At 41.4% G+C, this 21,348-nt stretch overlaps 1 protein-coding gene across 2 annotated transcripts in view; it reads left to right on the plus strand.

Annotated features, from left to right (window-relative positions):
• Positions 1–21,348, plus strand: part of LOC126091844 (vacuolar protein sorting-associated protein 35) — a 93,606-nt gene that overhangs the window by 42,114 nt on the left and 30,144 nt on the right. For both annotated transcript variants that reach the window (XM_049907100.1, XM_049907101.1), the window contains one exon: positions 11,161–11,368. In XM_049907100.1, coding sequence (XP_049763057.1) covers positions 11,161–11,368 — 208 coding nt within the window. The remainder of the gene's footprint in view (positions 1–11,160; positions 11,369–21,348) is intronic.

Below are 21,348 nucleotides of genomic sequence, written 5' to 3' on the forward strand. Positions count from 1 at the left end.
TCATAGTTTGCCTCACCATCCAAATTACTATCTCCTTTTCCCTAACACAGCGATCCATCTCTCGCAATGGTGTCCCAAAACAGGGAATCCTCTTGCAGTCAGTGTCATGTCACTTAACTAGACACTTACCATCTACCGCCTTTCCTGCGGGTCCACTTACATGCACCTCCATGGTCACTGGACTTACCTTTGCTTATGCTCACGTTGGACATACTGAACAGTGCTCCTTTCTGATTGGCTGTAGTGTCTTCAATGCAGAGTTGTGCGCTCTTGAGCATATCCGCTCGTGCATGGTCCTTCATCATGCTTCCCACACAGTCATTTGGTAATGAGTATCCAGCAGACACTTTATGCCCTCAGCAATAGTGGACGTTTGATGACCTTCATTTAGACCCCAGGACATGTCAGGATCCCGAGTAACAAACTTGCTCGTAGCCTGGCCAAACAGGCTACTGATAAACCAACTCTGGGAATTGGCCTGCTGGAGACTGATTTCCGATCGATCTTCCACCATAAAGTTTTAGTGATGTGGGATCTGTGTTTCTCCAGTGTTGTCTTTAAGGCTTGAGATTTTAGTGTGTTGCATGGTGGCTGGCTCATCCTTTTTCATTTTTGTGATCAGCCAATGCAGGCCATCTGCTATATTTTTTCGGTATCTTTCAGTACTTTTTCCTTTCTGTTAGCTGCTGTCATTTTGTCTTTCAGTTTGATTTGAAGTTAGTTTTATGCCTTTAACTTTCCATGACTTCTTTTGGGACTGTTTTTAACTTGAGACCTATTTTAATGAGGAAAAACAGACTGATGACTCCATAGTTTGGTCCCTTTACTCCCCAAACCAACCAACCAACCCTTCTCCTCTGTCATGTGTCATGCTATGAGGCCAACGTTTCTTTTTATTGTCATAATTCTCTCGGCAAAAATGAATCATGCTCCGCAATCAGAAACAGCAGAAACCTTTACCTGACAGTGCATGATTTCTCAGCGACATATATTTGAGCATTGAGTATGTTGCCTCCCCATATGTATATGTAAAATGGTTCTGCATGACTAATAATAATTTGTTATGGCAAACTGCACTGTATTAAAAAATGGCCATAAAATTTCAAATAATGTTTCCTTCTTTATCAGATCATTAGTTGTATGCTTGTGCACGAATTGCCATGTGTAGCGTCCCCAATAAATGGCTGCATATAATTTTCCTGGATGTTGAGATTGGTGAATGCAACAGTTGACTAGTCATGGAATTGCCATAAAAAAACTTTCATGTATCTTGTTGATACTGCCTGCAGTTGTTTGTTCCCAGGTCATAAATTATGTTGATGAGCAAATTTTTTGTATCGCTGCCAAACTGATGTAGCAGGAGTGGCATAAAGTTCAAACTGCCATCTTAATGCTCATCAGATGCACTTTCTCTTTGCATTTAATCAGCGCACATGAACTGTGATCAGTTAGTAATATCATAAAGTTCAACAATAACAGTAATGTAAATGTTTGCTGTCAGGTGACAGCAATTACTTGTATGAAAATGTAATGAGCTGGTATTTGACAAAGTATGTATGTTCAGTGTAGTGTAGAATACAGTGTTATGAAATACATCAGTTTGCAGTCATTGTATCTTCTGTTGAGTATAAGTGTTTCATCCTTTTTCACAAGACTCTAGCAGCAAGTTTCTTGAGATTCCTCTTTGAAATGTAGCTAACAGACTTGCCAATAAGAGACAAGTCATCCAGAATTAATTTTATGTTTGACTTACCTTCTCCATACTCACTTGTCATTTTCCTGTAATCTCATTGCTGTTGTGGATGACTTAGTATGAACTAATGCTTCTGAACACCATTGCTGTTCACCTTCTGCCTCTGTCTCTTGTGGATAGAGTAAACTTTTCTTTGAGCAAACAAGTGTTAGTTTCTGTCATAAATGTAAGTGGGTCAGTCACTGTAACTAAATACTTTTTTTTTTTTAGTTGATCTATGATTTTCAAGCTTTTAACAGTATCACTGCCACTGGATTTGGAAGATGAAACTTCTTGCTGCCCCTATTTGCAGTGTGCCCTTATATTTGCAAAACTTTTAAGGCCAGAATCATCCAAGGATGGATCAAATTTCCATGTCATAGGATTGCGAATTAAGCAATACACTGCTGATCCTGGCAGATGTGATGTCATACAGTACAGACAGATTGGTACCATCTTCGGAAATGGCACTACCGCCTCCCTGTGACTGCTGAAGTTCACCAACTGACATCTCAACCGATCCCTTTCCTACCCACCTTAGTGCCTACAGAGTGCCCTGCTGACAAAGGGACCATGCAGACTGGCCCTCTTAGATTTTCTTCATACTTATAAAATCTGAATATCAACATTTGGAGATAAATATCCTAAAGCAGCAGAATGAACTTCTCAAACTTAAAAATAACTGCCTTTGAATATTTGAAGAATTTGGAGTGCTTTGAAGTCTACAACATTTTTAACATTTTAACAGACCTACCAGTAGCTTATTGTGTGGCAAATTAGTCTCATAATCATGAAGTCACTCGTTCAGTTCTCAGTAGGATCATAATTTCCTCCATTTTATTTGAATTTGATAATTACATTGTGTGACAAAAAAAATGAAGCACCTATAGAAGGGGAAGAGGAAACGAAATGAAACATCTTAGGTTGAGAGGATATGTGAGGCATTTCAGAGATTACAAAATCGAGTCAAATTTATAAAGTACTTGGCTACTTGAACCCACTTATCAGAATGACGTTGCACCCACTCTTGCCCGGATGCATGCAATGATTCAGTTCAGTAGGGTGTTGTAAAGCTGTTGTAACCTCTTCTGAGACAAGTTGGCCCACAGCTGTTGCAACTGATTGTTGGTTTTCTGGATATTGTTGGTATTCTGGATACTGGCACTCGATACTGCATCCAAGCTGGACCCACACATGTTGTATCACGGACAGAGGTCGGGATCTTGCTGGCCACTGGAGTACCTCATTATCTTGCTAACAGTTCATAGTCAATGTGCCATTTTTGGATGAGCATTGTGAAACCGTAACATGCAATGTAAGAAGTTCAAACTTCCAGACATATTAAGCAGAGGACTAAAAGGTATGCATGACTGAGTGACAACACAGACCTACCTTTTGATGGTGAGTATTGAATACTCGTTTCAGACACACATGCTCGATCTCTTAACCTTCCCTACCCTTACCTGTTATGCATTTGTTCATGCACTGTGCTGCTATATTAAACTCTGATTCCACTTTAATACAACACCACTCCAGGAGAGAATGGTACACCATCAAAGAAAGATCAAAATAATCTGGTATAATCATAATACAATATTGAGGTCCTGCATCCTACAATTTGGTTAGCGTACATGCATTACAATAATTAAGCAAATTTACATGTGCACTTACCAGAATCCAATGAGCTTCCATACTGCGAAGATACTTCTGCCTCCAGCAGAATAGTTACCTGTGCATAAAATACCCATGCAGCAGTATCTGCCATTTCATTTCTGCTCTCTGCCATGCAGGACTTCACACGAGGATGGTTTTACGGCTTTTGTAATGGCGTAGCGTGTCAGGTAATCAGTGCAAACAATAATCCAGCTATTACCACTAGCAGACATTGGAAATCGTCCGAGGAGGTCAATCCCAACATGCTGGAAAGGCGTTTTGGCTGGTGGAATTGGTATGATTGGCCGTGTGGTTTCTGAGGAACTACCTTTCTCCTCTGGCACGCTCAACAGTGCGACACAAAGTGACGGACACTCCTAAATAAACCTGGCCAGAAAAATTTCTAGCAAATCCTATCATATGTCTTAATAAATCCTAAATGTCCAGCCTCAGTTGTGTCATGGAATTTCTGTAAAAAATCTAAGCGCATGTGTTTAGGAATCACTGGTAGCCACTTCTTTCCAAATGGATCAAAGTTTTTCTTGCAAAGTAATACTTTGACTACCTTAAATTGTCCTTTCACATTCTCTGACCAATTTAAGAAGCATAATTTGAGATATCTTGGCGTCCTCCATGGTTGAGAAAAACTTAGCCCTCTTCAGACAATCTAGTGTATCATCAATTCGTGGAAGAGGGTAAACGTCCTTTTTAGTCATCTTATTAAGCTTCCTGTAATCAACACAAAAGTGCCAGCGGCCATCCTCCTTCCTGACGAGAACCACTGGTCATGACCATGGGTTCTGCAAAGGCTGAATGATGTCATTCTTCATCATTTTCTCTACCTCGTCGCGAATTATTCAACATTCCATTGTTGACACACTGTATGCTCTCTGACTTATCGTTTGATGGTCTCCAATGCTAATCCGGTGCTTCACAGTCGATTCGTCTAATTTGCTCTTCACCTGTGGATTGAAGCATTCAGAGAACTCTTGAAGAATGGCAAGTAGCTTCTTCTGTTGTTCCTTAGGGAGATCTGGTGATAGTCGAGCTGTAAGATATTGTCTCGTAGTGGTAGCGCTAATTTCACGCACACAACTCGGCATGGGAGGTTTCTATGATGCTCAGCTGTTCTGTAATTAATGGCTCAGAATTGCTACACACATGCATCTGTGGTTTTCAGCGACAGTTAACTATTCCACAGTTCAATGAATCCGTTCTTAAATGAGACAACAGAGGCTGGGATGACCAAGTTATCCTACAGTGGTATGCTTCTCTTACATACCACTAAAAGATCCATGGGTTGATGCATAGCATGGTACATGACAGGTACCTTTCTAGTGTTGACTGCAGAAATGATCACTTGTCCCAGCACACACAGTCTCCACACACACACGGATGCACGTCTTCCTGTCCACAGTATCTCATCTCGTCTACGAGAATCTTCGAGCGACCACAGTCTATAATTGCCTGAGAAGCTTTCAAACAGTCTCATCCGAGAATGACATCATGACCACACTCTTGTAAGACGATGAATTCTAAGGGCTGTGTATGGCCACTTATACCCACACAAATGGTAAATCTTCCTGTAGATTTTACATATTTCCCATTAGCCACCTTCAGCAGAGATGTTTCGTTGTCGACGAATACGGTTTTCTGCAACTGGCGACGGTACTTCTCCGAAATGACCGAATATGATGCTCCAGAGTCCACAAGAGCTTGGCCTGGTCGGCCTTCCATGAGAATATCGACATAGTTTCCTATCATTTTCGTAGTGATTGACGGGGGAGGAGTTTTCTCTTCGGCGGCCTCACCTCCAAGGAAGGTTGCACCCTTTAGTTTCCCAGGCTGCGGCGGCTAGATGATCAGATGGAGCTTCTAAACGGTGATGGAGACCTTGATCAGCGTGTTGATGACCTCTCACTATCTGACGAATAACACTTGTGAAATCAGTTACTTCCTCCATCACAGACATCGATACGACATTTGGAATCTGTTCAAACTTCCTGCATGTAATTCTTTTTTGATGAACTGTCTCGATATACTGGCACCATTTTATGAAGCATTTTATGAAGTTGTCTGCTGTCAAAACCTCCTTCAGGATTAGGGCTTGATACATGTCCTCAGCAGCACCCTTCATGAGATGTGCAACCTTATCTTCCTCCTCCATTCTAGGATCCACATTTTACACAGCTCCAAGACATCTTGAATGTAGGATGCTATCGTTTCTCCTGGACGCTGTGCCGTGCACTTTAATCTATCTTCAGCCTTGCACTTCTGTTGTTGTGTATCTCCGAAATACTTTTCAGTTCTGCCTGGAATACTTCCCAGCTTGTGAACTTCTCATTGTTCTCATACCATTGATTGGCAGTGCCCTCTAAGTAGAAAAATTTGTTAGCCAAACTCAGTGTCATCCCATTTGTTAAATTTGGCTATACTCTCATATACCTTCAGCCACTTTCTTGGCCATCGTCACCAGAGAACCCAGAAGGATGTCTGATGTGGTGGCACACAGTTGCTGTCATCATAATGTCCTCTTCTTCTTCTTCTCCTCCTCCTCCTTCTCCTGTCTCTGATAGATTGCGATCTGTTGAATATGGCTCGAACTTGGGTTTCTCGCCACGTAAACGAAGGCTCTGTCATGGCCTGATGGGAGTCACTGTGTCATCGATAATGTGCGCTATCACAAGTTCCAATACCCAGTATCTCCAACAGAATGTGATGTCATGTAGAAGAAGGTGTAATTTGATGAACGACAAACACTAACTTCCCTTTACGAAAGTTTATTCAGCACTCACACATAAAAGAGCGCGGAGCAAACTGCCTCCGGCCAGAACACGTACAGTATATATATGGCTACAGAACATTCCAGTACAATGATGCTTGACATTTGCGGATACTTCTAGAATGTACTTGAACTGAATATAGAAATTAAAATTGTACAGTCCAGGTGAGTATTGAACTCACAACCCTCCATGCAACAGTTTAGTATCATAACTGCTACATCACGGTGCTACTCAGCTGCTTCTGCGACAATATATAGGAATAGTGTCTCCTTAATTGTAGCTTATAGCGATAGATTTTTCTGAAAAAGAAAGCCATTACATCGCACATTGTACAACAGGGTTGCTCAAGGTGTCAGCTCACAAGCCGTGCCCTGGAACGAGTGCCATAGCGCAGAGCCGTGCTGCATGTTTCCCCCATTGCAACAATGCGCTGTCTGAGCAGGAGATTGGTAAACTGTGAACTTATCACATTTAAATGGCAGTGCAGTTGCACAGCTTATGTCTTGGTTTTGTATTTCACATTTCTCAACAACACAGATTACAAACAAAACAAATTTTAAGTATTATTTAATTATTTTTGGCGCACTGGAGACAATATAATTTTTATCTGGTACAAACTGTCAGCATACGGATTGATTTAGACAGTTTAAGATTTTCGCACTCAAGTTGCCCTGTAATCGTGACATACTCTCGTAATCGAAAAATGGTATTACACACAGATATGTCAATCTAAATATTGTAGTACTTTTGCAATGTTAGTATGGAGACTTAGAAACTCTACCTGAGGAAAGCAATGTGGACATCTTAGACAGTTTTAGCGTAAGAGGATTTGTCATTAAAACAGAAATTAGCCCTACCTTGCAGGTCAGTCAGTTACATGTGCTCATCCACAGGAGTGTTTCCACGTGAAATCGAAAGCTGTCTTGAAAACAGCTCAAAAATAAATGTAAGACACAGTGTCCTCAAAATGATTAGGAAACTATCCGTGTAATTCTTTCAGTGCCACAATGAATTCTTCCTACCTCGAATTTTATTTAACAGATGTGAGCTTATGGAACTGGACTGTGTTTATCAAAACATGTTCCTTCTATAACTTTTGTCTACTGTGGGGAATGTGCAGTCAAATCCCTCGAAATGCACCATCTGCAAGCCACTCCAGATGTTCTAATTTTCATTCTCGCACTCCTTTTCTCCAGACATGCCCATCCGACTTAACCAACGTACTTTGTTGTAATATATAGTCTTCATACACTTTGTTCGATTCCATCAAAAAATGTTGAAACTCGCAGTGGAATAATGAAAACGACTTCAGGAATTTGTTCATATAACCAATACCTTAACACGCTGCATATCTGCAAATTTAGTACAAAATGCTTCTTGATATACTAAATAGTGAATCCTGTCAGTTGCACTTCATAAATTTTTGCTTTTTAACTGTCAACCAAATCTTTAAATTTTTGTCTGTATGATATTTTCATATCATTCCATAGCGAATCTGCAGTACCTGACGCTTACATGATTGTATAATGTATATTGAGAATTCTCATCAATACCATTCCATAGCAAATCTGCAGTACCTGTCGCTTACGTGATTGTTTATATTGAGAATTCTCATCCCTTGTCTGTTGTTCCCATTAATTTTTAAAGGCTTCTGACAATTAATTGCTAGACTGCCAGGTGATAGATTGCTAGACTGCCTCTTTTTGTGCAAACATCCACTGGCCCTACAAGCATACTTCATACCACAAACAAATAGCAAAGGGAAAACTTTACTGACATCGTCAATCTGCCGGCCTGAAGATAGCTGCTCTGGTGGAAAAAGGTCATGCCAGAGTACTAACTTACATGTCATGCTATACCTAGCAACGCTGAGACAGATAGCATTGGCCAGCCCTGTTATACAAGAGGCTGATAATATATAATAAAATTATTTCCATATAGCAGAGATCCTGAGTCGCAGATAGGCACAACAAAAAGATGTCGAACAAAGCTTTTGACCAAACAGGCAAATGGAACTCACACAATGCCCACTGTGTGTGTGTGTGTGTGTGTGTGTGTTTTTATTAATTCTGCTGAAGAAGGCTTATTTGGCTGAAAGCTTTGTTTGATAGTCTTTTCGTTGTGCCTATCTGTGACTCGGCATCTTCGCTATATGGTGAGTAGCAACTATCCTTTTTGTAAAATTGTCATTATTCCATTTTCCATTGTTCAACAAAAGAATTTTGTTTAAAAAAGACTTACTGTATTCCTCTTAGGCACTTGACCTAATCTACCCCGTCAGTCCAGAAGCTTTTGAGATTTCATTAATAAAATATGGATAAAAGTTAAGATCGTAGTCTCACTGCTTAAGGTGTTCTGTATAGTCTCGTCAACTTTAGCACAGTGCACAGAACATTCATACAACTGTGTTTAACTGTCAGAAGATACTTTCTTTGGGATGTTATTTAACTCGCATGTCACATAAGCTTGGCTGTCATTGATCTTTCATGTGACTTTCTGCAGTTTTGTCATTTTGTAGCAATCTGTATGGATAACATCGAGTCTTGTTATCCATGATGATTTTTCCAGGAAAGAACAGTTTACATTCTGCATTTCAATCACCTCACAGTATGCGTGATTGCATTGATTTTGTTCGGGAGTCAAAAACACTTTTATCTTCTTCAAACCATTCTGGTTTAGAGATGGTTGCTCCATTGTGATTTGTGACTCAACAACACTGACACACTATGGTCGCATGTCCACTACTTAACCCTGACTGATTGAATGCACCATGCAGATTATTGATTTGTGGCATATAGATGCACGTAACAGACAGCTACTGCTCTTTTCTCTCTCTCTCTCTCTCTCTCTCTCTCTCTCTCTCTCTCTCTCTCTGGAAAGTATGGTGAAAAATGTGGCAGTGTAACAGCTAATTAAATGTTATGAGTTATGTGTTCCTATGTGCCACACACACAAATCAGCCACATATGAGCTGTTGCTGTGTTCTCCCTCCCTCCCCCCGCCACACACACACACACACACACACACACACACACACACACACACACACACCAACAACAAAAAAGTCATTGCTACAATTATAGAATCAAGTTTCAATCAGTTATTAAAATTTTCTCAATTTTGTGTAGATGTACTTAACTGATAGCATTCATTGAACCTTTATTTCCCCCTCTTATCAATTATGTTCTGAATACATGTAAGAAATTTCTCAAAGTTGCCAAATATGTGACTGTAGACAGTTGTGCTCTGGACTTTTTGTTGTTATTCTGGACAGAGGAAAGTTAACTATTAGTCAGTATTAAACTAAATTTATAAGGTAGGCATTTTGAAAGTAATATTTCACTATTTCTTCGGTGTGGGACCTCTGATGACCTTAAGGATTTCAGTATCAGAGAAGTATATATTTCAAAAGAAAGTAAGGAATGTTATCTATTAACTACACAAGGACATATTTTCTAAGACAAGTTGAAAGCATAAATAGATTTCCTGTTCTCTTCACTACTTTTTGTCTTCAGGCTGACATATATGTGCATGGTGTGTGGTCAAAGAAAGTGCTGCTGCTCTATAAGGAAATTTCAATACAGGTCTTCACCAATTAATATTCGAGGGCTCTTCAATAAAGAATGATCATAATTATTTTTGACAATGTACCTTTGCTCATCCTCATAATTTTGATGGTCCTTCTTAAAGTAGTCTCCCATGAATGCAATGCACTTGTCAAACTGTTTCTGCCAGTCTTCTAATACATGCTGGAAACCATCTTTTGAGAGGTCCTTCAAAATCACCTCCGCAGTCTTCACCACTGCTTCTGATGATTGATAATCCCTCCCACGAAGGCATTTCTTCGTGTTAGGGAATAGAAAACAGTCATATGGGGCTAAATCTGGACTATAGGGAGGGAAGGGCTACACTTTACGTTTATTTTTGCAAGATATTCAGCAACAACATTGGCAATATGCGGCCACACATTATTGCAATACAGCATCCAGCCTGTGTCACATAAATGTGGTCTTTTGCGCCTGATATGGACTGGCAATGTTTTCAGGACATCCCTGTAGTATTGTCCAGTTACTGATATATATATATATATATCTATCTCTGTGTGTGTGTGTGTGTGTGTGTGTGTGTGTGTGTGTGTGTGTGTGTGTGTGTGTGTGTGTGCAGGTATAAATGCTGATAAACCATTCCATGAATGTCAAAGAATGAGATGACCATAACTTTCCCAGCAGAAACAACTACTTTTGCTTTTTTGGGGGTTGGTGATGGAGATTTCCACACTGGGCTTTGCTGTTTGCTCTCAGGATCAAAATGATGTAAGCAGTGAGTACATTTGAAACAAACTCCCGGATCTTCCTCTAACATCAACTTTAACTGTATGCAGACCTGCACGCGAATGTCTTTTTGCTCGGAAATCACCCATCTTACTTTGAAATTGATTGTCTCCCGTCTTTAAACATTTTAAACCACCTTCAGCTTTGCTGTGGGGAAGAACACTCTCCATAGGCCTCTTGTAACATTGTATAGGCCTCATCTGAAGATATGTTGACATGAAAGCAGAATTTCAAAGCCACCTATTGTTCCTTGCATGTTACCTACATTACAGCGACAGATAATACTGAACATGACTGACCCTGCCTGCCTCTCACAGGTGGGACCAGGACTCCCAACAACGAAACTACTATGGCATGTTTGTTGCACAGAATATCATACAATTAAATTACAATTAAATTTTAGTGCGAGAAATTGACCATAAAAAAATTATGATCATTCTTTATTGAACAGCCCTCGTATTATTTCAGCCCTCATGTTATTTGGCATTTGAGTGACACTGAATTGCTTAATAAACTTGAACCATTTAATTTTTGGCAAAGATGCCAGTTGAGGTACTTGTATTTAAAATAGGGTTAGATTTGGAATTAAGAATTAATGTTGGAATACTGTGCATAGTAGTTGTATAATAGTTCAATATTTATCCATTTATCATGTTGCCAGGATTGAATACAACACACCTCTTGCTCGTGAACTGACAAGACTGATGAAGATTCCAGTGGACCATTACAGTAACTTGCTAACAGTATTGCAACTGGAGAACTACCCATCTGTATTGGAACACTTTGACTATCATGGCCGTAAATCACTTGCAGCCTATATTGTCAGCAATGCTCTGGAAAATGAGACATATGTCTCCAATCAGGAACAGGTCTGCAAGTATTACAAGTCTTAACAACACATTAAGTAGTTCGTAGAAGTAATACTGTAAATCGTTTTATTAATTTTTGTCAACAGTGTACAAGAAATTATCCATACTAAAACTGATAGTTATATGTAAGAAAGGTACCTGGTAAGCAAAACAGTAATTGAGCTAAAAAAAATTCCATTTGTTTTTGTTAGAGTATGACACCACAATTCATAATGATCTTTAATAATTGTACACACATCAAAAAAAAGTTTCGCATCACCTCGGTTCCGAGAATTCTGGAACCTGTACAGAAAATTAGAATAGAGATCAACATAAACATCATTTCTGCCCTTTTTATTGCTCATGAAAACCACATATTGCATGTTGTACCACCATACACTGAGACCTTCAGAGGTGGTGGTCCAGATTGCTGTACACACCCTTACCTCTAATACCCAGTAGCATGTCCTCTAGCATTGATGGATGTTCGTTGTGACATACTATCCACAAGTTCATCAAGGCACTGTTGGTCCAGGTTGTCCCACTCCTCAATGGCGATTCGGCATAGATCCCTCAGAGTGGTTGGTGAGTCACGTCGTCCATAAACAGCCCTCTTCAATCTAACCCAGGCATGTTCGATAGGGTTCATGTCTGGAAAACGTGCTGGCCACTCTAGTCGAGCGATGTCATTATCCTGAAGGAAGTCATCCACAAGATATGCACGATGGGGGCGCAAATTGTTGTCCATGAAGACGAATATCTCGCCAATATGCTGCCAATATGGTTGCACTATCGGTCGGAGGATGGCATTCACGTATCGTACAGCCATTATGACACCTTCCATGACCACCAGTGACATATGTCGGCCCTACATAATGGCACCGCAAAACAGCAGGGAACCTCTATCCTACTGCTGGACATTGTGTCTCAGTCATTCAGCCCGATCGGGTTGCCTCCAAACACTTCTCCGACGATTGTCTGGTTGAAGGTATATGCAACACTCATCGCTGAAGAGAACGTGATGCCAATCCTGAACAGTCCATGCGCCATGTTGATGGGCCCATCTGTACCGCGCTGCATGGTGTCGTGGTTGAAAAGATGGACCTTGCCATGGACAACGCGAGTGAAGTTTGCGCATCACGCAGCCTATTGCACACAGTTTGAATCAACACATCATCCTGTGGCTGCACAAAAAGCATTATTCAACATGGTGGCATTGCTGTCAGGGTTCCTCTGAGCCATAATCCATAGGTAGCGATCATAGACTGCAGTAGTAGCCCTTGGGCGGCCTGAGCGAGGCATGTCATTGACATTTGCGCTCTCTTTCTCTGTATCTCCTCCCTGTCCGAACATCGCTTTGGTTCACTCAGAGACACCTGGAAACTTCCCTTGTTAAGAGCCCTTCCTGGCACAAAGTAACAATGCGGACATGATTGAACCTCAGTATTGACCATCTAGGCATGGTTGAACTACAGATAACCCAAGCCGTGTACCTCCTTCCTTGTGGAATGACTGCAACTGATTAGCTGTCGGACCTCCTCTGTCTAATAAACGCTGCCCATGCATGGTTGTTTACATCTTTGGGTGGGTGACATCCCTGAACAGTCAAAGGGACTGTGTCTGTGATACAGTATCCACAGTCAAAGTCTAACTTCAGGAGTTCGGGAACCAGGGTGATGCAAAAGTTTTTTTGATGGGTGTATTAAGGGTTTGTATTTTTCAGTAAGTAGTAGTTATGTAGTGTTTTACTGTAGTTACCTCTTGCAGGTAATAAATAATTCAGTATAATAATACAGGAAGTATTTGAGAATGTGAGAAGATAAATGAAAATTTGGGAAGTGAAACAATTGAGAACAATAGTAGTATGGAGGAAGGAAAATAGGAAACTATGTAGGCTTTACATCACATTTCATCATTTAAGCTGATGGATAAGTCACCAACAACAGAGAGAAAATTGTACATGAATTCAAATATATCTTTAAACGTGTGTATAGTTTAAGAGATGAACCGGAAGCATTGCTAGTTAATACTGAAATTTCATATGTAATGACATATGACGCATCTAATATACAAGGTAGAAAAGATACCTACAGATGACTGCATTTCTGTAGAACAGAAGGACAATAACAAAAAAGGTACATGCAAAATTGTTTACAGAATGTCTGAGAAGAAGATAACTCTCCAGTCCTGGGGTAATGCTGTATTTGTTATCCTGTACAAGACAGATAAGACAGAAAACAATACAGATCTATCAGCCTCTTCCCCATTATGTTCAAGATATTCACTGAAGTTACCATCTTCATAGAAAAAACAATGGATTGCAGTTAAGCGAAGCAAAATGTTGGGTATAGCGCAGTAGACAACCGGCTAGAAGAATAAATTGCTGCTTTTTGTGGGATTCACCAGTTTTTGGAAAACTTCGAAAAGTTTAGAGGGAAAAAATGGGTATGGATCTTTCGTCAAGTCAGTGGTTGTATACGATTATTAAGTAATTGCATCAGCATATTCTGAAAGGAACATAACTGGTTATTAAGTAATTTAAATTGCTTCACTACTCTGAGGGTATCTACTTCTAAGTTACTGGTGTTTGCAGCTGTTCTTGATTTGAATTCTGAAATATTTACTTCATTGTCTTCGGTGAAGGAATTTCAGAAGGCTGTGTTTAGTAACTCTGCTTTGGCTGCACAGTTGTCAGTAGTATTTCCATTGCCATTGCACAGAGAAGGCATTGATTGTGTGTTTCCACAAGTGTACTGTATATAGGGCCAGAGTCTCTTTGGATTTTCTGCCAGTATTTGAGACCGTTTCATTGTGGAAACTGTTATAAGCATCTCGTAATGATGCCCGCACTAAATTTAAAGCTTCTGTAAAAGATCACCAGTGTTGGAGATTTTGCATTCATTTAAATTTGGCATGCTTTTTTTTGTTTCTGCAACAGTGTTCTTGACTCATTTTGTGTACCAAGGGTGATCAGCTCCGACGTTTGTTAATTTATTTGGTGTAAATCTCTCAGTTTCTGTCGATACTATTTCTTTAAATGTGTGTGCGACATCTAGTTATAGGAGATCCATTTTGATCGATAATTGTATACTGAGGATGTATGAGGGTGGAGGGGAGGGAGTGGGGTTGGAGGCTGGAAGCGTGAAGTAAGGCAGGTCACCAGATTGTGGTCATGCTCTTATCTCCTTTGTGGTTCTGTAAACTGAAGACAGAGCTGCCGAATCCACAATCATCCTCCCCCCCCCCCCCCCCCCTCCAAGTTAACAGCAAGCAGGCACAGGGTATTTCACAAACTTATACCAATACTACCACAGTACTCCATCCATCGTCAGGCCACAAGTTGCCCTTCGGGACCATCTGACCACCATATCATCCTCAGCTGAGGATACGGATACAAGGGCCGTGTGGGTAGCACACTGCTCTCCCCAGCCGTTATGATGGTTGTCTTTGATCGGAGCCACTACTATTCGGTCAAGTAGCTCCTCAATTGGCATCACGAGGCTGAGTGCACCTCAAAAATGGCAACAGCGCATGGTGGCCCAGATGGTCACCCATCCAAGTGTCAGCCACACCCGACAGCACTTAACTTCGGTAATCTGACGTGAACCGGTGTATCCAATGCGGCAAAGCCATTGCCAACACTACCACAGTGCTCCTTGTAAATTAAAGGCAGTATAGTGTCCAGAACAAGCCCAGGGATTGTTTATTTTCCAAAAAATGCATTATCACTACATGGGATACTGATATGAGCTACTAATTACACTAAAGCAAGAAAAGTAAATGGATCAGTGGAAAGCACTAGTTGGAATAACAAGAAAGGGGAAGGATAGATTGCTACTCACCATATAAATGAGATGTTGAGTCACAGACAGGTACAATGAAAAAGACTGCCAAAATTTTGAGCTTCTGGACGAAGTACTTCCGAAATAGAGAAAACACACACAGAGCCATTATCTCCGGAGGCTGCAGCCCAACTAAAATCTGCGCACTGCACTACATTGGTAAAGGGGAATGATAGTTGTGGTATTCTTCTCAGAAAGATGATTTTCCCGCCACCAGAACTGCTTGTTCCTCAGTTTATAGACTGTACCTTCCTAGCCAGTTCCCTTACTTGAGTGGACAAAATGACTTCTCTGTGCTTTTGTTTACATAGTAGAATTATTTTCAGTTGATTGAGTAAGTTGAGCAATTATTGAGTGAGTCTTTACGTAAAATATGTTCCTATAAAGAATTACTGAGAAGTGTTAATTTGTAAATGTGATGATGTTTGTGACCTATGTTATGTTAGTGGGGACAGTAATGCATTGTGAAACATGGCAATTTGCTGCTGGCGTACTGGAAAGCTGTTTACACCTTGTTGTAGTCACTTAGTGGTGACTTTATGAATGGCAGGAAGATTACTGCATTTATCTCACCATTAATTGTGTTAATGGTAGACTGCATAAATATCTTCCATTAAGGAATTACTTATATGTGTAGTATGTGCTACATTGAGTGGAGCCATGTCCCATACATCCACAGCATATCTTACAAACTGGGCATTAATACATCTTGAGGAATGGGTCTGATCAGTTTTAAAGTTTGAACAGTAATCTGCTGTAGTGCATTAGCTGTCAGATGTTTAAACATCTGACATTCCATAACACCTAGGTGACTACTATTGTGGAAATTTCATGCTGGAATATATTGCTGTATATTGTTGACCTACTGCTGTTGCAGATTGAGCCAATTTAAGCTTGTGAAACTCTCTAGATGATGGGAGAACTGAGGCTGGATTGCTGTGGAAGCTAGATCGCTGTTCAGCTTCGTGATAAATGTCACTTAATCCCAAACCAGCAAGTAAATTCGCTAGTTTTTTCATCCAAACTTCGTGTGAATGAAGACAATGTCAGCATGTAGCTTAGAAGATATGGGTGATAGGGGACAATGGGAATAATGAGGGCATAGGATACAGACTTCAGCTTCTTTTCACTTTTCTTTTTTCTCGGAAATGTGGTCCATGAACATAGAGTGTATCAATATTATGAAAAGGATAGTTGCTACTCACCATAGTTGCAGATAGGCACAACAAAGAGACTATCAGAAGATGAGCTTTCGGCCAATAAGGCCTTCATTAGACACACACACACACACACACACACACACACACACACACACAGGTGTGACCTCAACAGCCAAAGACTGTGGTCATATGTGTATGCATTGCATTCGAGTGAGTGTGTATGTTTGTTCTGTCTCCAGTGAAGGCCTTTTTGGCAGAAAGATAATTTTCTGACCATCTTTTTGTTGTGCCTATGGTAAGTAGCAGCTAACCTTTTCATAATATTGTTATATCCATCCTGGCTTTTCCATTTTTGAAGGTAGGGAGTTTATGAAATATCATTTCCTCAGCCACACTACAGAATTTGACAGAAGATGGAAAACCTAAATGTCATACTCTTATCAACTCTGTATCTTCCAAGATTATTGTGGCAGCTGTTTTTGTGTGTGTCCCTTCTTCTTGTTTGCCTGTGAACTTTGAAGAATACCACACATAGCAAACAAATTTTTTTACATGGAAAATGAAAGCAAACTTAATAGACAGAAAATAACTCCACCATATAAACACAAGCACAGTAAACTTACTTTGTCTACTCATGTAAGAGAAACTGGTCAGAAAATGCAGGTGAGGTATAGTGTGCCTGTAAACTGAAAAACAAGCAATGCTGGTGTTATGAGAAGTCATCTTTCCTGGAAGAAAGTTACAACTACTGAACAGGATAACTAAGAATCAATTTCCTCCTCCAACCTGGAACATTGTGCAGAGATTTATGCAGATTCTGTCCATATGCATTTCTTGCATTAGTAACTCAGTTCTATTTCTATGCAATGTAAATGTATTATTGCAGAAAATGTCTGCGCACTGCATCGCCACTGATTTATGAAGTACGCTGTGGAAGTGTTGGTATAACTTTGTGAAACAACTTTTTAGTTTCTTGTTGTGAGGTGGGGGCAGTGGGGGGAGGGTAGCATTATTGGGGACTCGGCTGCTCACTCTTGAGTTTACAGACCCACAGGGGATGGATCTGCTGACCTGCCTTCACTTACGTTTCCAGTTAGTATATAAACTAGTCAAGAACAGGATTTGGATATATACTTGCACTATAAAAATTTTGGAAATTTAGGATGGAAGAAATATTTCAGCAAGAACAAACACTATTTATGTGGCATTGTACTTCATAGAGCAACACGTAAGATACAGTGAAGTACAGGTTGTGCATACCACGGAACACATTGACTTGACAGCAGTGACACAGGTTACAGACCAGGCTGAGCAGTCATTTGCAATTGCTTAAATAATACTGTTTCTTCAGCGGTTCACCAGAATGTGCCAGGGGGCCAACCCATGTAGCCTCTGTAAGCGGGCTTGTGAACTGTATAGAAGCCCAATCTCTAAAATCACATGCATCGCAAATGAAGGTACATCACTCCTCCTCCTATGGGGTGGGAAAACCACATGCATTCATAAGAACACTAGGCACAGAAAAATACATGGGATAGACTGTATGGTACAGGAAAAAGTCACGGTGCAGTAAAAAAGCAATGGCACTGAAAAAGCACTTGTACCAAAAAAGCACTGGTACAGTGAAGGGAAAAAAACACTGATCTCACACAACACTGGGATTACGAGTCACGGAAAACACCAATGATGGCACTGACATCCATTTCATCACCTGACGACGACGGCTGTTGCAGCATGTGTTGGGCAGTCATTGGCAAGTGCAGGTTGAAATGATGAGGGGGCAGTTAGGCGTATCAGCCCCCTACTCATGAGAGTCCATAGGGCAGGATCGGGGATAGCGTCTCCATTGCGATGTCCTAATTAAGGTTAGTGGTCAGCAACAGGTATCATTGCGTCAGAGACAACAGCCGCACAGAACCCAGCAGCAGAGGTGGCTGCAGCTGCATTGGCAATGGCAGTCAAGAAGTGGGGGCAGAGGCAGGAACCCCAGACAGCATTCTGCCAGGCTGAGACCCCTGCTGCCACGCTAACTGGACAGGAACGGTCATCGGCAGCGGTGGGCCTTCCGGAAGAGACCCCGCCTTGTGTGGTCACAGCTGCTCAAAATGATGGGATGTCCACCCATTGAGTGTGGACAATGCATAGACGCCGGCCCCAGCGACGCTCGATGATGACAGGAACCATGTATGAGCAGAGGTCGAAACTGCAAGCCAAGGCAGGTGCATCCGGATGGAACTGTCGCAGAGCCAGCAGACACAGTTTCAGGTGCAGTAGGTGAAGGAGGGTGCAAGGTGGTTGTCCATCCTGGTGGGCTCTTGTCCCCCACCAGTGTAAAGTGGTATGAACTCAAAAAAATGGTCTTAAGCATCTTCAGGGGACTTCCTGGACACATACTTCCTCATTTGAGTTTTAAACGTGTGAAACATGCTTTTGGCCTCACAATTAGATTGAAGCTGAAACGGGGGAGCTGTGAGATGGCGAACACCACTAGTCCGACAAAAAAAATGGAACTTCTCTAGAAACAAATTGGGAGCTATTGTCGGTAACCACGATATACAGAAGACCCTCAGCTGCAAAAATCTTAGACTGGGCCGAAATAGTGGCTGCTGGGGGTGTGGATGGACAACGTGCCACTTGGGGGGGGGGGGGGGGGGGGGGGGGGACTTGAAGTAGGCATCCACTACAATGAGCCAATACTGATTTAGGAAGGGCCCAGCAAGACATTTAGATGCTCCCACAGGCACTGCGGCATCAGACGGGGAAAAAAAGACACCAGCGGAGCCATCTGTTGCTGAATACAGTGACTGCAAGTGGCACTAAGCTGCATTATGTCCCCATTTATGCCAGGCCAATACATATGCCAACAGGCCAAAAGTTTGGTGCAAGAGGTCCCCCAATGACCAAAATGCAGAAGCTGCAATATGTTATGGCGTAAGGAAGTGGGAATCGCAACCTGGGGAGCATCGCTCTCCATAGCAAACAAAAATTAAAAAAATAAAAATAAAAACACACACACATATCAAACTCAGAAAGGCAGTGCTGGAGGGAGAAATAATTATGCATGTCATCCAAGGCAGGGCCTGGGGTTTTTTCTGGCCAACCATGCTGCACAAAAGAGAGACCTGACTAAGTACAGAATCTATGACAAGATCCTAGCATCACACCAGTGACAGGAAAACCATCAACCATGTTGTGGTTCTCAGTATCTAAATAGAAACAAAGCAACTCATCCTGATCAAATGGTGTGTCCAGTCCAATTGGAAGGTGAGATAAGGCATCGGCCAGTAATGGATCTGATGATGATAACGGGAGAGGAAGAGAGCCCACTGCTGCAGACAATGTGCTCCCTTGTCCAGCAAGGAAGTAGAAGGGTTAGAAAGAGCAACCAACGGCTTGTGATGTGTGTTTAAATGGAACGTAGAATCATACAAGATGATGTGAACTTTCTTGAGGGTGAAGACAGTCGATAAAGCGTCCTTTCCAATCTGAGAATTCCGCTGTTGAACAGGATTTAAAGCTCTTAGAAGTGTAAGCAATGGGTCATTCAGACCCACCTGCAATTAGTGCAGCAACCCCACGCCAAGACCATGCTGAGAGGCATCTGTAGCTAGCACAAGATGCTGAGCCGGGTGAAAAGTGACCAGACCCGGAACAGATTGAAGATTAGATTTAATCAAAGCGAACGCTTGGCCACAAGCTGAGGACCAGGAAAAAGCATTTTTATACAAAAGCACGTGCAGGGGGGCCAAGCAACAGTGGATGTGTCCAGTGAAACTCTTGGTAGTATGTAACTTAAAGTAGAAATGCCTGCAGTTCCTTAACCAAGGTCGGCCACAGCACAGCCTCAATTTCATCAACTAGGTGATGCAACAGCTTGATCATTGTGCAAGAAGCCTCGAAAACCTAGGTATTCCATTGACAGCTGAAAAAATTGAGATTTGGCAAGAATCCACTAGATCCGCAGACTGCAAAACAGAAAAAAAAACTATTGGAGATTTCTAAGATGGTCTTTGGCGGAAGAATACGAAACAATATCATTGAAGTAATTGATGCAGCCAGGCACAGAGGCTGCAAGCTGTTCTAAAAAAATGCTGAAAAATTGTGAACGCACTGATGATGCCAAAAGGCAAGCATTGATATTGGTGTAGGATGAAAGGTTTATTGACAATGAGAAGGTACCTAGTGGCCTCATACAAGGGGAACTGGAGGTACGCTTCTGACAAATCAGTCTTGAAAAGTAGTGGCCAGCTGATAATTTTGTGAGCAATTCGTCAGGACAGGGCAAGGGGTATTGCACAGACTGTGCATTAATCGTGAAACTTAAATCACCACAGAGGTGGAGGTTACCTGTCGCCTGCTTAGCGATGAACAGTGGTGTAGCTAATTTACTGGGAGAAACAGGCCAAATGACATTGAGTGACATCAAATAGCATAATTCGGCTATGACAAAGTCGCATGACGTGACAGCTGCCTGCCACACAAAAAAAAAAACTAAAAACTTACATGGTAATGTGGGCCTGAAAAACGATAGCACAACTGCATCCAGGGGAAAATAGAGAAGAAAACCCATAGCGTAGGGACTCCAGTTGCTGATATGGAACTTGATCTGACACTAAATTTACCTCTTCAACAATGGAGAACTGAAAGCGTTAAATGCATCTAACATGAACAGGTCTGTAGTATGGGTAGAATCCACAAGGAAGGTGAGAGGGCGAACAACAGATTTTTAAGAAACAGGGGTGGAGAACTGACCTAGGATCAGAATTGCTGTTTATTGTAGCTAACCAATTTCCATGGAACCTGTGTGAGGCAAGGGGAGCCCAAGTCCACATATGTTTGTGCATTTGCTAAAGTCACGGCGGTGTGTGTTTACTAAAGCTCTTGTGTCCTGTTGCATTTTTAGAGGTTTATTAAACACACAGAAGTGAATAAACAATTTGTTTTGGGAAACAGTTGTTGACATACAGTTTATGTCCATTGGCACTACTGTGTCTGGCAG

Source organism: Schistocerca cancellata, chromosome 7, assembly GCF_023864275.1.
Source record: "Schistocerca cancellata isolate TAMUIC-IGC-003103 chromosome 7, iqSchCanc2.1, whole genome shotgun sequence".
NCBI classification, from domain to species: domain Eukaryota; kingdom Metazoa; phylum Arthropoda; class Insecta; order Orthoptera; family Acrididae; genus Schistocerca; species Schistocerca cancellata.